We start from the raw sequence: 21,783 nt of genomic DNA, 5'->3' as shown, positions 1-21,783 counted from the left end.
TTGGGCATGTCACAGAAGGTGGGATGAGAAGAAAAGAAAACTTAAGAAAACATGAAGGTGTTTTTACTTCCGAAAAGCACAGCAGAGACTTCATAAGAGAAAAAACTCAAGACGTAGAAATTTTACAAACATTGTTTAGCAGAAGTAAGGTACGCTGGGGGTGTGGAGGTTGAAACAGCAAGAACAACATGCACTACTTTCTGCTTTGTATTCTGTTAAACACAAATGTTAGAAAACATCACTCCTACTGGCAATCGCAAAAATTATACAGTGTTGAATCAAGTGAGCAATTTTTTACAATTGTTTTTTAAACACAGCACTTCAATAATTACTTCATGATGCTTCCTCCCCTATTGAGAAGACCCCTACAAAGCACTTTCATTTAATAATAATGGCTAATCCCAGCAGGTCAAATAATTTCATTACTTCACATCTTAGTAAAATGAAAACAGTATCTGCAAATTAATGCATATTATTACACTCTGTCTGAAGAGCTTTTCTTTGATATGAAGGAATTTAAATACAAATTGAAGGTAAGAGTCCTGCTTCAATACATCAACACTGACAGTATCATCTGTAAGTATCTAAATTTCAATACATTTTCAATCTTAAAGACATTACAGTCTTTTCATGTTTTCACTGCTAATCTGAAGGTTAGCAGTGAAAGGTCTACTTGGGAAGGTCTACTTACCATTCCTCAACTCTATACTTTCTCATTAAAAGAGGCTTTTAATGAGAAAATGGAGTAAAAGATGTGAACAAAAATTAGAGGTTTGATTTTTTTTTCCTTCCAAATTGTCATAACGTAATGTGGGTGACCAGCCAAACTTCATACAAAAAGGGAAAACGGGGAATTTCAACAACTAAAGGAAGATTACCTTGGTTCACCTTCCGTTGAAGATTTTCCGACAAATTAAATTGTTGTTTCCTATAAGTTTAATAATAAAAAATCCAAAGTCAACATTAAACAAATGGAACGTTGTGTGTTTATGGAAGAATCTGTCGAAACAAACTAAAGAGAGAAGATCAATTTTTACTTTTAAGAAAATAATATATTTTATCATGGCACAATGAAGCATATTGCCTGAGTGCCATATAACTAAAAAGATAATATATGTATAGAAATTTTTAAGACATTGCCTGTTTTCTGTTTAAATGTGGATGATTGATTGATGCTTATGGTATAGTAAGCTGACTTTTGAGAAAGGGGGTAGATTATTTTTCTATTCCATTTCATTCAAAACTTTATATCAATGTGAAATATTGATTTGAAACTGCAAACGAATTAAATAAATTACCTAAATAAGATGACAGCAGGTTTAGTGAAATAACATGTGGTCACAAACATCTGTTTGAAAATACGACCGTCACCAAACCCACCTTCTAAGCGCACTTACAGAACTCACAGTTTTTTTTAGCAATGAAGACCAGATTTATAGGAAAAATGGTTAGCCCTTGGGATAACATCAAATATGTCATTAAATGATAGGTTAAGTGTGACAACAGCCAGGGAAATTACCTGCAGCTATTCCTCTCCACAAACCAACCATTCATGATGCCCAAGTCACATTTGAGTTTCTTTTAATAATTCTCTTTCAGGTTAAATGTTTCAAAGCTCTGAGGGAAAAAAATGCTGCAAGTTCAGACAGTAGGCCATTATAATACCCCAGCAACACAGCGAAAATAATCATTACTACCCAGAAAGCTTACACTGAACAAAGAGAACGGATGTGTGGGCAATTCCCGTACAGCACGGGTAAAAGTTTGGGGGGGTGGGAGGTGACGTAGAGGAGAGAAGGAGTTGACAAAAAAAGGTCCTCCACCCACATGGTTAGAGAGGGTCAGCATGAGCACTCGTGCATACCAGTTAGGAGGGGGAGGACCTACAGGCAGAATATTTAAGATGCTGATCCAGAGCAGGACTTGAGGGAAATAGGAGAGAGCCTGGGTTAGCAGCACTAAAACGTTGCCTTTTGACTTCTTTCAGAAACATAAGCTCTTTAAAAAACATTTAAAAAGCATCAAGTCTAAAAGGATTGATATATCTAGAAATGACTAAAATCAATCTGAGCATCCTAGCTTTAGGCGTCACACTGCTCCTGCTAGGGACAGGGGCCCAGAACCCCAAGAAGAGGCCGGCTCCCTCCAAGCCCCCCAAGGCTCAGTGCTGTGATGAGGTGCGCTCGCTCAAGGTTCAGGTGGCCAACCTGACCAGCCTTCTCGAGGAGTTGAGCCGCAAGCAAAAAATGGACATGATGAATGTCGTGAGGCAAATCATGGAACTGGACAAGCAGGACCATCAACTGGAGGGCCGGGTCACCGAGGCGGAGAGCAAGTACTCAGAGATCAACAACCGTGTGGAGATCATGCAGCTCCAGACTCTGCAGTCAGCAACCCAGACGTCCTCAGGTGAAAAAAGGGCATCATATTTTAGCTGGAATTTTATATGAATAACACTTGTTATTGAGGCATATTTCTCTGATTTTTAACCACTTGAGAAAGGTGAAAATTGGCCACATTTGGAGAAAATTACCACCGTTAACAGTTCAGTTCAACCTGTTACTTTCTTCAGATTGTTGTTGGACAGCTGTTGTTAATTATTTCACGCATGGTTTAGAAATACGGAAGAAGAAACACTAATGTTAAAAACTGGCCAATACCGATTTCTGGTATTCATTGAGATCTGAACTCCTGATTCCAACTGAAATGTTATCTATATCAAATAAAAGAGACTTGAAATGTTGCAGATTCTTTTAATAAGGTAAAAGTTTTGAAAACTTGAAATTAAAAAAATCCAAGATCACCTTCCTGATCTTAGTCATAACTAATCTAAAAAAAAAATGGTGATGGTTGATAGACTAAACTGGAGGAGTTCTTAGTGTTGCTTCTTGAATGAGTAGGGAAAGTAAAGTCTGATTTTGCAGTATTTAAGATCTTGAACATGAATTAGAGCAAATCAAGGAAAATCACCCACACTGAGTTCTAAAGGACTGATTGGTTAATCCCTACTCAACTTATCCTGTTGAGTTCTTATTTACTAATAAGTAGCAAATTTTTTGAAAGATATCCATTTCCCCACTGGAATGCATTTACTTCAGCTGCAAAGTACTATAATCATCTGTGTTTTGTGGGCCCCATGAGCCGCTGTGAATTACTAGTGAGGTAGATGACAGTGCGCACGGCAAGCTGCACAGCACCAGGATAAAGCATTAATTTGGAAAATACAAAGTTCCGTCAGCATGCATAGCTCCCCCACAGCCGTATGCAATCAGAGACTCAACCCAACCAATCAAAACAGTAATTGGGCCTTCTGTTGTTTCTGGTACTTTTGCTGTGTGGTCTGATGGAGCCACATGTATGATTCAGGGGGAGAGAACAGAGAGGCCTTTCTAAAGCTTGAGTCAATCTGGAATTGGAGAGCAGGACAGGAAGTGATGCACAGATTAGAAAATGTTGATGGGGTTCCTCAATTCTCAACAGCTATAAACCTCATATCAACCTCATAAAGCTTTTAATCACATCACCATACCATGAAAGAGGAACCTACAAAAAGCATGTAACACATAGTCCAGATTCATTCTATTTGTTTTGCTTTTGACGAGAGCCAGAAAGTCATTTTCGGATCTGTATAGTCACTCAGACAACCACAAAGCTGAATTTATAGGAATCCCTTCTCTGAAATCTGTTCATGAAACTGCATATGCTTTTAGAATTACTTAATGTTCTTCTTTTCCAGATGCCATATATGACTGCGCATCTCTTTATGGAAAAAGCTACAAGATCTCTGGCGAGTACAAGCTCCCTAAAGACGAGTTTCTGGGTGCACCTGAGCTCAGTGTAAGTCCACGGTTTGAGTTCAGAGTGTTTCCTTTTCTACTAGCGATGCAGGAAAACAAACACTCTTCTGTTTCAGGTCTTCTGTGATATGGAGACAAATGGAGGGGGTTGGACTCTGATTCAGCGGCGTAAAATTGGCCTGACTTCCTTCAATCGAGACTGGAAGCAGTACAAAAACGGCTTTGGATCCATCCGAGGAGACTTCTGGCTGGGCAACGACCACATCTTCCGCCTAACGAGGCAGCCCAGCACACTGCGGATCGAGCTGGAGGCAAGTGTTGGAACTTTTGTCGAGCATGAACCATTTCATAGCCATAAGCAAGCAGACAGAACCGTATTACGTCTGTTTGAGTATAAAAATTTGTAATAAATCTAACTAATTGCAGAGATGGAGAGCCAATAACCTCTGTTTTTACAACCCTTCCTGACGAAATCACTGTATATGTGCTTCAATGCAGGACTGGGAGGGACAGACACGCTATGCTGAGTATGGCTTTTTCGCTATGGGCAATGAACTCAACAGCTACAAGCTCTTCATTGCAAACTACAGCGGGAACGCCGGAGACTCCCTACGCTACCACAATAACACCAACTTCAGCACCATAAACAAAGACAATGACAAATGCGTGGATGACTGTGCTAACCTGCGTAAAGGTGATTTACTGGCACTGATGTAACCAAAACTTTCAGAAAGGTAATTACAGGTAGATAAAACATGGGCAGATCCTGATTCTTTTTCCTCTGCTGCTCCTAGGTGGTTACTGGTACAACTGCTGCACTGACTCCAACCTGAACGGCGTTCTTTATCGCTACGGTGAGCACACAAAGAGCACCGACGGGATCACTTGGTATGCCTGGCACGGCCCCAATTACTCCCTGAAGAGAGTGGAGATGAAGGTCCGGCCGGTGGGTTTCCAACCCTAAACCTCAGCTGGGTCTTCCAGATCAACATCGTAAATCTCTCATAACACCTTTACGACCAAATTGTGTTTTCAACTTAAGAGCGAAGCGAGTAAGAAGTTTTTGATGGCCTGTTTTTACAGTCAAACAATTTTGTGTTTGTAAATTGTTGGGGGGGACGGGGTTTGCATTCATTAGTAACAATGTAGTTTTTTTAAGCACTGAAATGTGCCATTTTAAACCACTGTCCCTTACGGGCGACGGAATTTTAATCAGTTCTTTCATTTTCATGAAAGCACTACGTTGGGTCTTAGTTAATATTGATTAAAATGGAAGACTTGGGGCACTTGTGGAGCATATTTAAAGATTTAAAGAATAGTGTTTGAGAATTGTTGATGGGATATGACCTACGACAAAAGGTATTTCCAATAAGTAGTGTCTGATGAAATGTCATGATGGAAATATGAAATTTGTAAAATGTGTACAGGCTTTGAATGATGCCGTTTCAATGTAATGGAAAAATAAAGATATTTTTTAAAAGAAACACAAGGTCTCATTTACATGTGACACATTTTACCCTGTGGTTAACCCAGAAGTATTTGTGCTCTGCCAGGGTCAGAAACTGACATCTTGCCCAAAGGTCCTAAAACACATGACCCAAATGCACGAAAGAGAGACCATACATGTTGTACCATCTAGTTAAATACCGCTGAGGTTTCCTTTCCTACTTGAAGAGCAAAACACCATTTTATTGTTTACGACCTACATTTTATTGTTTACGACCTACAGGGAATTAAAAATTAGTTTTAATCAACACGTTCAATGAAATCCTAATTAAAGCACAACTTTTATCCGATTGGTAAAAATGAACACAGAAGAATACTGGAGCTGTGACAATATATTCTAAAAGTGACAAAAATGACTGCATTTCAAGGGGTTTTTTTTTAAAAAAAATATGTGAGCCCTCTTTAGCAAAATCTGTAATTCGGCAGTAATGCAGGCAGCAACTTACTATGGTGATAAACTTTATCGACATAAAGGGAGCAATGACAAGGAATATTCAGGGTTGGATTGCTGTAAATTGGTAGCTCCAGTTTTTGAGTGGACTTTAAACATGAATGATGCTCTCCAAAGAGGCTTTTTAGCATCAGTGTTATGCTAAGTTTTATAGGCTTCAAGAATAAATTAAAATCTGATGAAGTTGCATCTGAAAACAGATGCAATTTCTAAGTGTTGATGTAGATTCTGTCATATTTAGTCATGTTAAAATATTTGTAATGGATGTGGACATTACAAGAACATTAAAGAATAACATAGTAGCAAGTTTCAGAAACTTCAGCTGTGTTTCAAGGTATAGAGCAGAATAACAGTAACAAGACACAATCAGCTGGCAATCAACCAATGATTTGTAATTGAAACGTACAAAAAAAAAATGTTTTTTTTTTGGGTTTTTTTTCCAATAAGTCAACATGCAAGAATGTGGCAGAAACAACATTCTTGGGTCTGGAAGTTGTTACTGAAGAAAAAAGGACTCAAAGTTTGATTGTTTCAGTATTAGTGACGTGGAAAAGAAGTCAGAGAAACCACAGAAATGTGGAAAGTCACTGAAGAAAAACTATTTCATGCCATGTTAAGGCATGTCTGTAGTCAGTAAGACTGGGAGAGAGAGAATGAGAGAGAGATTCAGGAGATAACAGGAAGGCTAAAGGGATTAGAACAATGTTTCACTGTTCTTTGTCTTCTCAGCTCTGGTCTGTTATGTTATGTCTGCATTTTTGAAATTAAGGTAAATGTCTACATCTTTAGGAAATATAGAATGTAGTGCAAATTTGACTCTGTGAATCATCCTAATATTATTAGACTATTTAAAATGTAAACGCTGTTATTTTTACACAGATCAAATCAATTATCATTTCGCAATTATTTTAAAATATTTGTAAAAAAAAACAAAAAAAAAACAACAAAAGATCTACAGCAACTTTTCTCTTACACACAGTGTGACATAGCCTCTACCTCCAATATATCTCATGTAAAAATGACTTCTCAGAGAAGCTACAGTTCCTTGTGAAAATACTCTGCCTCCTTGAACTTTTCAACATTTCAACCAAAAGCGGCAAAAGGTTGAAAAGTTCAAGGGGGCCGAAATATTTCGCAAGGCACTTTATGGTAGGCAGTTATATTAAAAACCTGTTCACTTTTTTAGAAGGCAGTTATTTAAATAGAAATCTTTAAATCAAAGAGAATCAACTAAGTTATTTTTACACAGATCAAAACTTCACAAAAATAAAAATTAACTTTACCATATCAATGAATCTTTAATAGTTACAGAATTAAACTATCAGTTCAGATTTTCTAAAAGTCATGGTTATAAATTAATGTTTCAAAAGAAGGCTGCAAGAGTAGCCCCACACACAACTAAAAAGTCTTCAGCAAATATCAACAATACCTGCAGAAATGAAAGTATGTTTCCTAACAGTGCCAGCTCTGAATAAAAACGAGACTTTCATTGTATTGTTGCAAAGCCAAGGCAAAATCTTTTACGGGAAATCCTTGTGAGGTGAGAACCAGATGGGGCTAAAACCAGAGTGCCGGCTCCCATCATTTATCATCATTGTGGCTCCCAAGAAATTGAAAACAGGCCACGAAGAAACACAAGCTCAGACACTCACAGATGAAAAGGAGGAGAGTGTCCAATTAGATGGCTGGAAAACAGATTTCTCTGTGCCATGCCAACAGAACAGAAAGGAAAAAGACAAGAAAACTGCATGGAAAAATTGACAAAAGATATCCAAACCTTGTAGCACAGGGTGACATGAGAAGTATCATATAATTTCTTTGCCAATTTTTTTTAGATGGGACTTTGAATTTCAGACAGAACAACACATTATAGAGAGATTCTTAACACTTTTGATCACCTTATGAATCAATCAAATAAGTGAGGTGAACAAAAACATAAAATGAAAGCTGGTCTCTTTGACTTAGAGATTGTGTTTCAAATGGCTAAATTAGTTCAATATTTACATAGGCGAGTAATTCATAAATTTTCATCACTCCCACCTGATTAGAGACTCCAAAATGAGAGGAGAGGGGCCTTTCTGGAACTCCAGCTCCTTGTAATGCAGTGCCTTGGCATAGGCACGACATTTGGCGGCTCTCTCTCCAAGCAGAACGATGCCATTATCGTCTCTGAGGGGCAGAGGGCCCTGGAAAAGGAAACAGAGCCATATCAAATAAGCAAACCTTTCTTTTTCCCCCCAAATGAAAACACAACCAAGTAAAACTACATAAGTCATTTTTAATTTAACCTCCACGTGGCAATTAGCAGCTGAAGTTTTTATTTTCAGTGGGCTTGAGTAGCAGTCGAATCAGGAGTCTCTTTTTTCTCTTTTTTTGAAGTAACGACCAAACCATGAGAGTCTCAGTTCTCAGAGTGATGCTATTGTTGCTAAACGGCAAAGGCTGTGGGGTCTGTCATCAAGTCTTCACCAGCTGTGTCAGATTCCTCTTTCAGTAAAATAATCAGATGGTAAGATGGAAGCTGAGAAAAAAAAATTTCTTGTTGCCAGTTTGAATGCAATGCTTTTGCGGTCATTTCTTAACTGAAGAAAGATTCAGGCCTGCATTGACCTTTTGTTCGTAGAACGTCAATGCACCATTTTTATTTGACATAATGGATGTCAAACAATCTAAACAAACAGCTGGTAGCCTAAAATCACTTATTTAGCTGATTTCACTGGAAAATTGCTCAATGATTACTGCATGATTGATGGCACAAACCAACAAGGATACTAACCAAACTTCGTTTGTAATAAACTTTTTAATATGGAAAGAAGTCTGCTCCAAAAGCAGGAAGCGGACTGGAGTACAGCGCATTCTGGGTAAATACAACCAAAACAAATACTTATGTCTAGCGTTAGCTGGAAACAGATTGCGATTTTTCACCAAAGACAATCTGACGGCACTCCATTTCGGTCTACTTTTTGTAAAGAATGAAGTTGTGCTCAGTGTCCTCTACAGAGGTTTTCGGGTTTCCTTCAGTATTTCTTGGGGAAGAGGGGAACAAGTTTTAAAAGGATTTGGATCTTTTGGTGCAGTTTGAAAGGATCACAGCAGAAAAAAATTTAACAAATGTTGCAGTTTTGGTTCCCAATTGAATCAAGTTGGTGTAAAACCAATACAACTCTTCTTCAGTGTAAGGCAAAACACAGGAATACAATAATGTAGCCTGTACACTCATAATACCGTATCTTCCGGACTATACGTCCAGAGTATAACGTGATTCAAGAATCATGATATGAAAAGGGATTGTGTCATTTTATGCAATTTCCTCTTACCTTATCACTGTGCTCCATGAATTCTGCCAAGTTAAGCAGCGTTTGTGTGACCTCAGCTATATCTTGAGAGGTGAGAGCTAACTCGATGCTGCGGATGAGCTCATCCTGCTGGTCTTCACTCAGCTCCGACCAACAGGACAGAAAAGCAGCATTGAACAGGTCTCTGAAGTACAGAAAAGACAGCTGGATTTAGTTTAAAGAAAAGAAAATGTGTGAGTGAACATAAAAGTGTGAGTATTTTGCAAAAGCAGGAACTAATAAGAAGGCAATCCAGGGTTAGCCTTCAGCAAGTAAAATGTAAGACTTTTTATGACTTTTCAATCCCACTTTGAGTAAAATATAAGATTAAAAAAAGCCTGTAAATTTAGGGGATGTTGCTGCAGTACAATCAAGATCAAGCATAGCTTAAACTGCGAACCTGGCTTAGTGTCCATGACAGAAGCAGAAAAGCTAGCTAGTTAGCTATCAAGGGCATATTAGAGGCCTAGAGTCACATAATTCAATGAAGATGTTTGTGACCGAGCTCAAGAAATTGTTCCGCCACAAACATATGACCGAATTGTTGTGGCAAATAGTCCTGCCACAACAAGACTATTTCCCCCTTGTGGTAGAAAATGGTCCTGCCACAACAACATGTAAGACTTTTTAATGTCACCTTCATTGAAATTTAAGACCAAAGCACTGTAAATATAAGAGTAGATGGGGGATCTCGCTGCATTATAAACAAACTAACATCTGGACCTTTTATGTCCATGCTAGGAAAGCCATCTAGTTCGCAGCTAGCTGTTGTTAGCCTGGAGCCACAGAATTCAATGAAGATGTTTGATGCGATTTAATCCTGTTGACTAAAAATGTCCTGAAAAAAAAAAAACAAGCATGAAATAGTTTTGCTATGACAAAATTTAAGATCTGCGGTTAACATATTTATGCTCAACTTGTATTTTCTGTACGTAATTAAGACATTTAATTTTAGACACACAAATTACAGACTTTTTAAGGTTGATTCATTTATTTAATATGAGAATGTGCATATTAATGAACATCCAATATTGTCGTAAATATACCGGGTTCAGCCTAATGATAACTTCCATCCGAAGACCCTTATAGCAGATAACACAAAATTCATACAAACTTAAACAAGTGCAGACATGCCGCTGTATATCTGTAGGATCATTGTACAGCCAGATGTGACAAGGTTTTGCAGCTGTACTGCAGGTAAAAATTCAAACTTGTGTCTTCTCCTTAAAAAACACTATGGGAATGCTTTTACTCACTGTGGTTTATCACAGTCGTTAAAGTTTTAAAAAAGAAAAACCAGACACACACAGAAAAGAAAGGGAAGCATTACTTTGTGGAGGAAGTAGAGGTTGAAAAGTAGACGTGTCAGTCACACTGTACCTGGCAAGAGGGATGTACGTCTGCGCCAGAGACCAGCACGATCGCAGAGCCGGAGAGGATGACTCTTTGAGCAGGACCACGCTCAGACGCCTCAGCCACTCCAGCCAGTCATCTTTGGACACTTTCCGAGCGGCACCCCAGGCCTTACAAAAGAAAAAAGCAAGGATTTAAAGCTGACTGGGAACTGTGTGGGAGCATCAGTTTTTCCAGACCTCACATTTGAACTGTGCCGTGATTCCAAAAGTAAGTGCCTGCAAGCCATTGAGCTCTGCTGCTCATTTTGATGGGGGTTTTCATTTCAACGTGTCGCCAATTTGTTGATTCATATTTCTTCAGAAGAAATAAACTGAGGCCTTTTAGTCAGAGCTGTTTACTATGTGTGACATCAACACCAGCAGAGATTCCAGTAAACAAACACTGAGCTCTAAGCGCTGCAATCTTTCATTATAGGAAAGTGTCGCTTTTGAAGAAAGGAAACTGCTCAGCGCCCACCTTCTGGAGTGCAGTTGTGCTAACATGGAGTTTCTTCATGGGGCCTGGCTCTATGGGGCCACTGATCAGAGCGTCACCTTGGTTGCCCCGAATCTGCCGGTGTTGAAAAATTAAAGGGTCCTCTTCCTCCTCTGCCAGAGTGTAACCCTATCATAAAAAACACACAGACAGAGGCCACACACAAACAGCCCACACACATTCAAATCGTTGATCAAAGCTACAAAACATGTTTTATGAATGAATGCTGAAGGACATTTCCTCCCATCGGGGCTGTTTATAAACAAAAATTCGGATGCAACATATTTATTTTATGATAATATCGTTCATATTTAAGTCATGTGGAGACATTTGGTGTCACAGAGAAAATAAATATTAAAGCCACAAGGCGCATGAAAGTGCTTAACGATGAATAATGTGAATATGTCAGAAGCTACTCACTTTCACAATGCGACATATCAGAATGTCGTAGCGCTGGTGATTGATCCGGTGCTTCAGCATCACTTTGTTCACCATAGGGATGAAAATCTGGTACTGGAAACAAGAAAGAATAAATAAAAATACTCTGACGATTTCCTGTGGTTTGGTCTGCAACTTCAACCACAAGACAAATACAGATCAAAGGTTTTCCCTGAAGCCTACAGAGCTAAAAGCAGTTCAAAGGTCACGCCTCAAAACAATGCAAGTGTTTTTAGGTGTAAACTAGAGGGCTTGTGGGGCTATATGTGACCTCATCCACTCATAAACATTGCCTCCCCACAGGGGGAGCCGTTCAATGACATAAGCAGTCTGGCAGGAAATAATGCAGACTGAGCGCTGCCTCGCCTCAGCTGGAGCTGAAATTACAGGGAGCTTTGGAGGCTAACAAACCTTCTTCCCCAGCTGGAACACCAGCGAGGACAGGGTGTCCATGGCAGTGGAGCGCAGCTCCAGCGTGCTGTCTAGCGTCCGAACAATCGGGTGGATAATGCGGGAAGCATAGTCTGTGAAGTCCAAGGACTCTGTTAGTCGGTCGAGCGTCTCCAGGGCGATCCTGTCCCCAAGAAAAATCAGGAAATATGTTGGGAAGATGTTGAAAGATGCAAGGACAAATAGAGAAGCAGTTGAAAGTATAACAGATGTAAAAATAGAGGTGTCACACACCAGTCTAAGAGTTAGTGCGTTTCTATTACAAGTATGCGCTAAATGTCCAAGTTCAGCTTAAGTCAAAAAATATTTTGCAATTGTAGTGTTCCCAATAAATAAGAAATTAAATTAATATCAAATGTGAATAGGTTTGTTCATGTAATGAGTCATTAAAAATCATGGGGGGAATTGGAGTTGAAGATGACAGAGGGAATAGGAGCATAGTAAGCTAGCTTTGGAATGACACTTAGCGATATTATTTTGTTTTGTTGCTCATGGCTGCGTGTCAAATGAGAAGAGGAAGCTGCTATGTGTTACTATTGCACTGACATGCTTGGCATTTGCCCAGAAATTTAACTTAAACTCTATTAATTTTATATACTTTACGTTTTCAAAAGGCTGCCGTTTTATTACGCTCCGTTTGTTGTTTTTTTTTATCACACACTTAACGGTGATTATTCACAAAAAGCGATCGTCGTTATGCATTTGGGGGCAGATTTTCCAAGTTAAACTTAAAGCACCATCATGCAACAGAAGAGTCACGTGGTGCGTCATTCCTCCCAGGACGCACTGCAGGGAAAATAAACATTTAATCATGAATACTAAATGTATATACACTTAGTCATTTTGATAATATGCTAATATAAACACCTAGAACCCGTTTTGCCTTCATTATGAGGCTTTTACTTTTTTGCGGCTCCAAACAGATTTGTTTTTCGTTTTTTGGGTTCAATATGGCTCTTTCAACATGTTGGGTTGCCGACCTCTGGTCTATTTGATTTAATAGTAATAGAAACAGAAGGAATTCTAATTTGTGGAGGTGATTTAAATGTAGGAAAAACATTTTCAACACCCAAATAGCAAAAAACTAAATTGTATTGAAAACCTGAATATGATTCTTAACATCAAGATAAATACATAAATTAAAGTGCATGCTTTATAAACTGAAAATGCATTATTGTGCTGCTCTATGATGTTCATATTCTTGTCTTTGTGTGTTTCTGAGAAGTTTGATAGTGCCTTCTGAGATTATATTCTTTCATTACAGCGAAACTATCTCCACACAGAAGACACACAGGCAGTGATGGCATCGTTACTTTAATCAGATTACTGATTATTCCTTTACTGATTACTTGATCTGGAAAATAACTTTTTTTAGATACTTGTCTGGAAAATTATAAATAGGATTTTATACCCCTCCCCTTCATCTTCTGCACCCCAGCATCCAGGTGGTGCATTACAGCGCTGCGTTTGGTGTCACAGCTCACAGATCACCTCCTGCCACTTCACAACTCAGATGTCCTGCTGCACAGATTTGTGACACTTATCTTAATATTAATAAATATTAATAATTATGATGGCATGCAGTTGCACAACTTTACGGACACGTTCATTCGTGGCTGTTTTCATGTTTAGATTAGTTTCAATGTTTGCTATTTTCTGGAGAGCAAAGCGAAGCTTGACATCATTCAGAGATGATATATTAATTTGACATCAACAAAGACACAGCGGGACAGATCATCTGGGAAATGATGGACAGGGAGGGTCTAACTTAAATGCCAGACAAATTCTGGGGTTTATGTCTGCTTATTAACCCTAAAAACCGCGACTCATTAAATCAACAAGCGACTAAAAAAAAAAGCCCAAAGTCGCTTATAATAATTGTACTTGGTGAGCGAAACTCAACATAGTTCCTATTTTTCCAGCAACAAAATGCACATCTCCCTCCATTGTTTGTTTCTGTCGCTGCTGATACTGTCGCATAGACTCTCCCCAAGCCGGAGAGGAAGTAAAATTTAATTACAAAAGAAAATAGTAACGCAAAGTGATTTTGATAAGTAACTGTAGTCTGACTACCTGATTTGAAATAGAAACATTAGATTACTCATAACTGAGAAAAGTGGTCCAACGTACTGACATCACTGCACACAGGTTTGTTACTCCTTACTCCTGGATTGAAACCCTCTGTTCTCAGCGTCCACTAAACGTTTAGCCATTTTTGAGGAGGGAAACCTGAAAGTTGATCTCTGCTCTGAAGCTGATGAACAATGAACCCGCTTCTGCTGCAGTGACTTCGCAGGCTATTGTTGTACTGTGGGAAATGTAGTCTTGGTGCGTGCAAAACGCCTGCGGGCCGCTGTGGCCTGTGGGCCGCTGTGGCCTGCGGGCCGCGCACTGTGGCCTGTGGGCCGCGCACTGTGGCCTGCGGGCCGGTTCTAATAGTAATTAAATATCATCCTGGTGGCCACAGATAATTCGCGGGCCGGGACTTTGACATATGTGACCTACACTGTTCGCCCTCTTTGTAGAGCCTTTGGCACAGGCGGTTCGACAAGAATTTAAATTTAGGGAGTTATAGTAAATAGAGAGGAACACAAAATAGGGCTTTTTGCAGACGATGTAATAACTTTCATTGATCAGCCAAAGGAATCGCTACCAGTGTTGATGAATCTCTTTGAAAAGTATGGTTATCTTTCAGGATATAAAATTAATGTAAGCAAAACATAAATCCTACCACTCAATTACAATCCATCAAAAGAAATTCAGGAATCATTTCCCATCAAATGGAATATGAAGGAAATTAAATACCTAGGAATTAACATTACGAAAGGGTTTTCTACACTATACAAAGCAAATTACAATAAAATAAGCCAAGAGATACAAAAAGATATAGATAGATGGACTTGAACTCAAGAATTGAAACTATTCAAATGAATGTGGAAGCAAAACTTTTATATTTGTTCCAGTCATTACCAATAGAGGGTCCTCAAACTCAATTTGATATCTGGGACAAGATATTATCAAGATTCATTTGGGGTGGCAAAAAACTTAGAGTTAAATAAGAAAGTCTTTATGGGTCTGTTGAAAATGTCACCAAATCTGCTGGGTCAAAAATATACATACAGCAACATAAATTGTCAATTTTGGTGATGTAGAGAGTTGTGTCAATCAAATTAGCTTAATGTCATGGTCTCTTCACTTCTTATAAGTGATTCTGATTGACTACAGTTGTTCACTTCCCATGAGCCCATTGAAATAGGGCTCATTTGACCCTGTGATTAGACTCAGCCTCAAAAGCTACAATGGGAAAGTCAAAGGAACTCAGTGTGGATCTGAAAAAGCGAATTATTGACTTGAACAAGTCAGGGAAGTCACTTGGAGCCATTTCAAAGCAGCTACATGTTCCAAGAGCAACTGTGCAGACAATTATTCGCAAGTATAAAGTGCATTGAACAGTTGTGTCACTGCCATGATCAGGAAGAAAACGCAAACTATCACATGCTGCAGAGAGGAGATTGGTCAGGATGGTCAAGAGTCAAACAAGAATAATCAAAAAGCAGGTCTGCAAGGATTTGGAAGCTGATGGAACACAGGTGTCAGTCTCCACAGTCAAGCACGTTTTACATCGCCATGGACTGAGGCTGTTGAGCAAGCCTCTCAGGCTCTAGAAAAGGCATCTTAAGACTTGGCTGAAGTTTGCTGCTGATCACATGGACGAAGATAAAACCTTCTGGAGGAAAGTTCTACGGTCAGAGAAAACAAAAATTGAGCTGTTTGGCCACAACACCCAGCAATATGTTTGAAGGAGAAAACATGAGGCCTTTAATCCCAGGAACACCATGCCTACTGTCAAGCATGGTGGTGGTAGTATTATGCTCTGGGGCTGTTTTGCTGCCAGTGGAACTGGTTCTTTGCAGAAAGTAAATGGGATAATGAAAAAGGAGGATGACCTCCAAATTCTGCAGGAAAACTTAAGACCATCAGCCCGAAGGTTGGGTCTTGGGCGCAGTTGGGTGTTCCAACAGGACAATGACCCAAAACACACATCAAAAGTGGTAAAGGAATGGATAAACCAGGTTAGAATTAAGGTTTTAGAATGGCCTTCCCAAAGTCCTGACTTAAACCCCATTGAGAACATGTGGACAGTGCTAAAGAAACAGGTTCATGCAAGGAAACCATCACATTTAGCTGAACTGCACCAATTCTGTCAAGAAGAGTGGTCAAACATTCGACCTGAAGCTTGCCAGGAGCTTGTGGATGGCTACCAAAAGCGCCTAGTTGCCGTGAAAATGGCCAAGGGACATGTAACCAAATACTAATGTTGCTGTATGTATATTTTTGACCCAGCAGATTTGGTGACATTTTCAACAGACCCATAATAAATTTATGAAAGAACCAAACTTTATGACTGTTTTTTGTGACAAACAAGTATGTGTTCTGATCACTCTATCACAGAAAAATAAGAGTTGTAGAACTTATTGGGAACTCAAGAGAGCCATGACATTATGTTTTATACAAGTGTATGTAAACTTTTGACCACAACTGTATCTGATTAAGATAATGTTAATAGCTAGCACAAAAGCTATCACAAGGAAATGGGGAAAGGCAGACCCCCTGTCAGGAACAATGGACTGGAATAGTGGAAGACATTTACATCAAGGAAAAACTGGCACACATTGAGACTTCAGCAATCACAAATGGACCAAATGGATTACATTCATGACAAAAGACAGCGACAAAAAATAGAGAGAACAAGACAAACTAGATGGAACAAAGGTCATATAGAGGAATAGCTCCCAAGCGAAAGTTTTATTTCTATGCTGTTATGTTGAGTGTGATGTGTTCATGTACACTGTGTATGTAAACAAATGTGAAACATACCTATAAACAGTTAAATGATATAAAAAAAAAATGCATATTTTTTTTCTAAAAATCAACAAACGTCGACCGTCACAAGAGTTTCATGTCTCTGTGTGTTCAGCCAATCTTACTCAGGCGTTGGCGCGACAAGCACCATAGGAGTGCCTACGTATATATTTATATGATAGTCGGTAATTTTACCGAAAAGCTGTGGATTTGACACTTTTAAATTAGTAACTGAACTTTCGATGAACTGAGATGCCTGGAACTGAGATGACTGTCCAAAGAGGGCAATGCCTAAAATCAAGGCACTGCTGCTGTTAAAGATCACATGGCGTGACTCGTGAAAAAAAGTGTCTCCAGCTTTATGAAATACATAAATTTCCATACAGCTGAAAAACCATCACATGCTAGAGCAAAAAAAAATTATTAAAAAAAAGTGATTAGTTTTTCTAAATTGCAGTGTTTCTTAATTCCAATTTGTACGACTTTATGGTCAATGGAAACACAGCTGGAGTCTTGCAACCCTTTACAACAAACAACCATCAAAGGGCTAACATACAACGTACCACATCAGTATAATCCTTGCTGTGTAATCATGTGTAATTTCTTAATTTATTGCAATACACCGTTCAATAAAACAAAATGAGAACCTCCATTTGCAATACTGACTTGCGAGCCTGGAGCGGCACATCAGGGGCATCAAATAGCTTGACAATAGGAGGCAGTAATAAATGGAGGTAGTCATCCAGGTTGGCACCAAACAGCTGGATGGCGTTCAGCAGCTGGAAGAATAAAAATACATTAACATAAGGACTTTCAGCTTTCTGTAGGTTTAGAGAAAGAAATGCTAATTTGTTTTATTCTATCACAAATATTACGTAACCTTTTGGAAAGAAGATAAATATCTACTGGAGCTATCATTTTTAAAATGTGACACTTTGTGAGTATAGGGTATATATATTTAGCGTTTCAAACCTAAAAGCAAAAAAAAAAATAAAAATCTAAAACTCATTTGTTGTGTAAATTCAGTGCAATTATTCCATGACTGAAGAGAAATTTATACTGAAAACTGCATTTATAACAATATCCATAATTAACAACACTTGGTGATTCTCTTTTATTTTTGGTCAAAGGTATTAAAATGCATTTTGGAAGGTCCAAAAAGTTTCAGGCTGCAGACCAAATGGCTACTGGACGGAAAAAGCATGAAACATGATTCTAAACAAACCATCCCGAAACATAGTGACGGGAGCATCATGCTGGGTGGAAATGAGAGGGTGGGAAAAGCAGAGCTGGACTGAACCTGAGCTACACTGGAATAGTTTATACAAATCATATTCATGTGTTAAAATGGTCTAATAAAAGTCCATTTAAGCCCTAAATCAACTTTGGAATATAAATGTTCCTAAGACCTAGTTAATAAAACTGATGAAAAATATTTATATTCCTAACAGACTCACTCGTTTCTTTCTAACAGTCTACCACATAAAATGCTCAAGTTTTTAGCTGTAAAACGTAATAAAAAGACAAAAAGAAGTTTAGCAATTTAACTCAGATTTTATGAATAGAATGGCAAAGTAATCTATAACCATAGATTGGCAGTTCATGTTTGCTAAATTCAGAAAACAGTATTTAGTAAAAGCTGAAGACTGTCTAGTAAACTGTAGGCAACGCTGCATGAGGAATACAGACTTCTATTGGGAGTGAGGAGGCTTGGACAAGACAAAGTGTTCCGGATAAGCAGTCCCAACGCGCACCTTGACCACCTCTCCATGTCTAAAGTTCACATGGCGAGACAGCAGGAAGTCACAGTATTTATGTGTGTGAGGGTCTGTGTGTGGAGGGGGGGATGCTCAGATGTTTTTCTTTTCCTCTCCATTTGCTCCAGAAGGTAACATGACTTCCAATCCCAATCTGTCGGGATCTTATTCACCATATTGGTTGCTAGTGTGAACTTCACACTAGCAACCAAGTTATAGATCCTATTTTCTAATACTGTAATGTACACTGAAAGGCCCCAAAGGAAAGCAAAGTAGATGACTACACTACTTAAGACTCTGTGTTTATGCTCTCTGCCCAAAACCATGGATTAGCATGGGAGAAAAACCCTGACAACTGTTGGCAGAGGGTGCTGAAACCAAAGTGTATGTTACCTCCAGATTTATGTTGTCTTTGAACTGACATATTAGAAGTGAAAAGCCTAAACCTGAAAGTTCTCAATGGGTACTGACGGCAACCGCAAACAGAAAACAGTGCCCTAATAATGTCAGCTGAAGGTTGCGTTCTGGATGTAAAATAGCAGCAGTAGTATTGAACAAAAACCCTCCTGGCAATATGAGGAAAATAAATATAATGGATAAAATGTGACATGTAATCCAGGCGCTGCAATTTAAAGAGTGTGATTTATGATAAACAGCATGCCCAACTTCCAACTCATTAGATAAAACACTGCTGTCTGCACATAGCTTCATGTACCAATACTAAGAAAGGGTCTTGCACTTTCCATCTTCTCAAATACCACTACTGTATATTTTCAAGGGTTGATATATAGAGAGCATTTTTGATGTTTATTATTTCCATACTCACATTAAAAGGCAGACTCCCTGTAAATATCTAAGACAAGTAGTTTTATAAAACAGCCCAGCGTAGGGTTATATTGAAAATTTGAAACTATTGCTTTAATTAACTTTATGTGCTTCTAGTGTTTCTTTTCATAGAAAGTATTCCAGGGTGAGTGCTTCTGTGTTTTGGGTCTCATTCTAAACTCAAGACGTTCACACACACTATTCCCTTGTTTCTTTCTGTTAAACCAAAGTTGTTCCACTCCACCATCGCCCCATGCCTTCTCAGGATTTGGAATTGCAGCTATCATATTTTCTGGACAATAAATTACTCTGGGTTATAAGTCGCATACATCAAAAATGCATTAAGAAGAGGAAAATAAACATAAACACGTTGTTCTAGATCTAGCAAGCTATGGAAAATGGGGGCATCTTATAGTCCAGGACATACGGAAATTCAAGATCCGACTCTATACTGCTCGTTTCCTTGGAAAGACAGAGATTACAATTTATGATCTACTGAATCTGATTGGATCAGACAGAGTTCAAATTGCACGGAATAAAGTATATTGGAAAGAACAAACCTGGCTTAAATGGGATTGATTCATCATTGTGTAGCAAATGATTTATTATTATCCGTGGAAAAGCAATAATAATAAACTTGGATAATGGTGTTTGCAAACATTAAAAATTGACAGCACGGTTTGAATTATTGTTGCTGCTTCCAATGCGGAATCAATAATACATTTGAAAATACATCTGAATGCACTGTGTGTTGTGCTGATTAATGTAAAAGGCATATGAAATAATGTTTTATAGTTCAAGTTTTAGGTAAATATTTGTGTTTTGCTGCTTTAACAGATGTATTGCCAGAAAGACTTAAATTAAATGCAAACTGCATGTAGCACTTTGAGGAGTCCAACTACATGGTAACCAATAATAAAATAATGAATATAATTGAGAAAGAATTGGCATAAACCACCAGAGTCAGAGTGATTTAAAAAAGCATGAAAACTAATCCTATGTTTATGTATAAGTTATCTACAGGGTTGGATGATTTCATTGTTTAAATGAGACAGCATAACTCAAGACATGACTTGAGTTATGCTCAAGTTTTTAGCTGTAAAACATAATACTCTGGTCAATTGCATAAAAGGAGAACAAAGACTGCCTCCAGTCTGCATGAGTAAACAAACAAAAGCTTCTTTCATGACAACATTGCCTTTATATAATCAAAAGAATGAATTAACTTTAAACGAGTTTATCTTTTATATTTAGAAGCTGACTGAGCGCTCTGCTGTTTCTCATTTTCGGGGGAAAATATGTCTGATTCTTGTAAATTGAAATCTGTTCAGACTAAATTTGCTGATTAACTCAAACACATTCAGATGTTTAAAGAGATGAAAGAGGAAGTTGTGAACGTGAGGCAAAACACAGAGGTATTCTGCGTCTTCTACCTTGATGGTGACACTGCGGCCGGTGCTGTTATCGTGCATGAAGACACGCAGCATGTGTGGGATGAGCTGAGGCAGGTAGAGCTTGAACTCTCCCCCCAGGGCCACTACTATTTGCTCGATGAGGAGGATGATGGTGTTCTGCATGGGGTTGTTTGGTGTCCAGTACTCCTGCAGAGCAAAACCAAAATACAGCATATCAGTGTTAATTAGAAGTCAATCATATGCACATCTTTGGGTTTTTTTTAAAGTACACGACAAAGTGCACGTTTCATTTACCACAAACTAGGATTGTGATCAATGAACATTTGCTGCCTTTGTCTTTAAACAGATTTTTCTAGGCTGTGGCTCTTCACTTGAACATGGAGGGTCTGATGTTACTGATGTTATTTTCACTTTATGAAGACATATGCATTAACTCACTGAGCGCGCTTCATTTAAGAAAGTGCTGAAATGGGTCAGAATGTGTTTCCATCTATAATCTAAATGTGAGAGAAATGTCTGGACTGAATTTTAAACTCTGAATTTCCAGATGCCATAAGCAAAGAGGAAGATCAGATGGCAGGAAAAAGGAGACAGTTTCCTGTCAGGTGGAACCGATATTGTGTCTCTTGTCGGTCTGTGACACTGTGTTGGAAAACCCAGGCAGGTTCACGCCTGGGTTTAAATAAAATTTAAAAAAAGAAGACCGACTGTTAAAGTGGAAGGCTTGAATTCACAAAATCAGTCAATCACTCAGTGGGTTTCATCTGTGGTGAAGTTAAACAGCCAGCCCCCTTCCTGTCCTGCCTGCCCATGGCAGTACATCTTGAATAGCTAGAGCAGCTCCCTCATCTGGATGAAGAAGCAGAACCATAGCAATAATGAATAGATTCTTTGTTTCACTTGCCCTTTATTAACTGTTTGGGGCAAAAGGCACAGCGGTATACTTCTCTCCATTACTCTCCACCGCAAGGAGTTACCACCACCTAGGAGGTTCAATTTTAACCTGTTTCTGATACAATCTCCTTGTATCAGAATCAGGAGAAGTCTTTTCCTTTA

At 38.6% G+C, this 21,783-nt stretch overlaps 2 protein-coding genes across 3 annotated transcripts in view; one reads left to right on the top strand and one right to left on the bottom strand.

Moving 5' to 3' along the window:
* Positions 1 to 21,783, bottom strand: part of mtor (mechanistic target of rapamycin kinase) — a 156,894-nt gene that overhangs the window by 77,563 nt on the left and 57,548 nt on the right. For both annotated transcript variants that reach the window (XM_055024320.1, XM_055024319.1), the window contains exons 21-28: positions 20,746 to 20,913; positions 17,397 to 17,509; positions 11,829 to 11,991; positions 11,400 to 11,492; positions 10,962 to 11,108; positions 10,470 to 10,612; positions 9,072 to 9,234; positions 7,795 to 7,940 (exon numbers count right to left, since the gene is read on the bottom strand). In XM_055024320.1, the coding sequence (XP_054880295.1) occupies positions 7,795 to 7,940; positions 9,072 to 9,234; positions 10,470 to 10,612; positions 10,962 to 11,108; positions 11,400 to 11,492; positions 11,829 to 11,991; positions 17,397 to 17,509; positions 20,746 to 20,913 (1,136 nt within the window). The remainder of the gene's footprint in view (positions 1 to 7,794; positions 7,941 to 9,071; positions 9,235 to 10,469; positions 10,613 to 10,961; positions 11,109 to 11,399; positions 11,493 to 11,828; positions 11,992 to 17,396; positions 17,510 to 20,745; positions 20,914 to 21,783) is intronic.
* angptl7 (angiopoietin-like 7) lies at positions 1,871 to 5,303 on the top strand. Its single transcript, XM_055024321.1, has 5 exons — positions 1,871 to 2,409; positions 3,737 to 3,837; positions 3,914 to 4,108; positions 4,296 to 4,491; positions 4,592 to 5,303. The coding sequence occupies exons 1-5, from the start codon at positions 2,052 to 2,054 to the stop codon at positions 4,759 to 4,761; spliced, it is 1,020 nt and encodes a 339-aa protein (XP_054880296.1). The 5' UTR covers positions 1,871 to 2,051; the 3' UTR covers positions 4,762 to 5,303.

The sequence above is a fragment of the Poeciliopsis prolifica genome, unplaced genomic scaffold (assembly GCF_027474105.1).
Source record: "Poeciliopsis prolifica strain line A6 unplaced genomic scaffold, Auburn_PproV2 SCAFFOLD118, whole genome shotgun sequence".
Lineage (NCBI taxonomy): Eukaryota > Metazoa > Chordata > Actinopteri > Cyprinodontiformes > Poeciliidae > Poeciliopsis > Poeciliopsis prolifica.
Note: the sequence above shows the minus strand (reverse complement) of the source record. Positions and strands in the feature narration are given on the sequence as shown.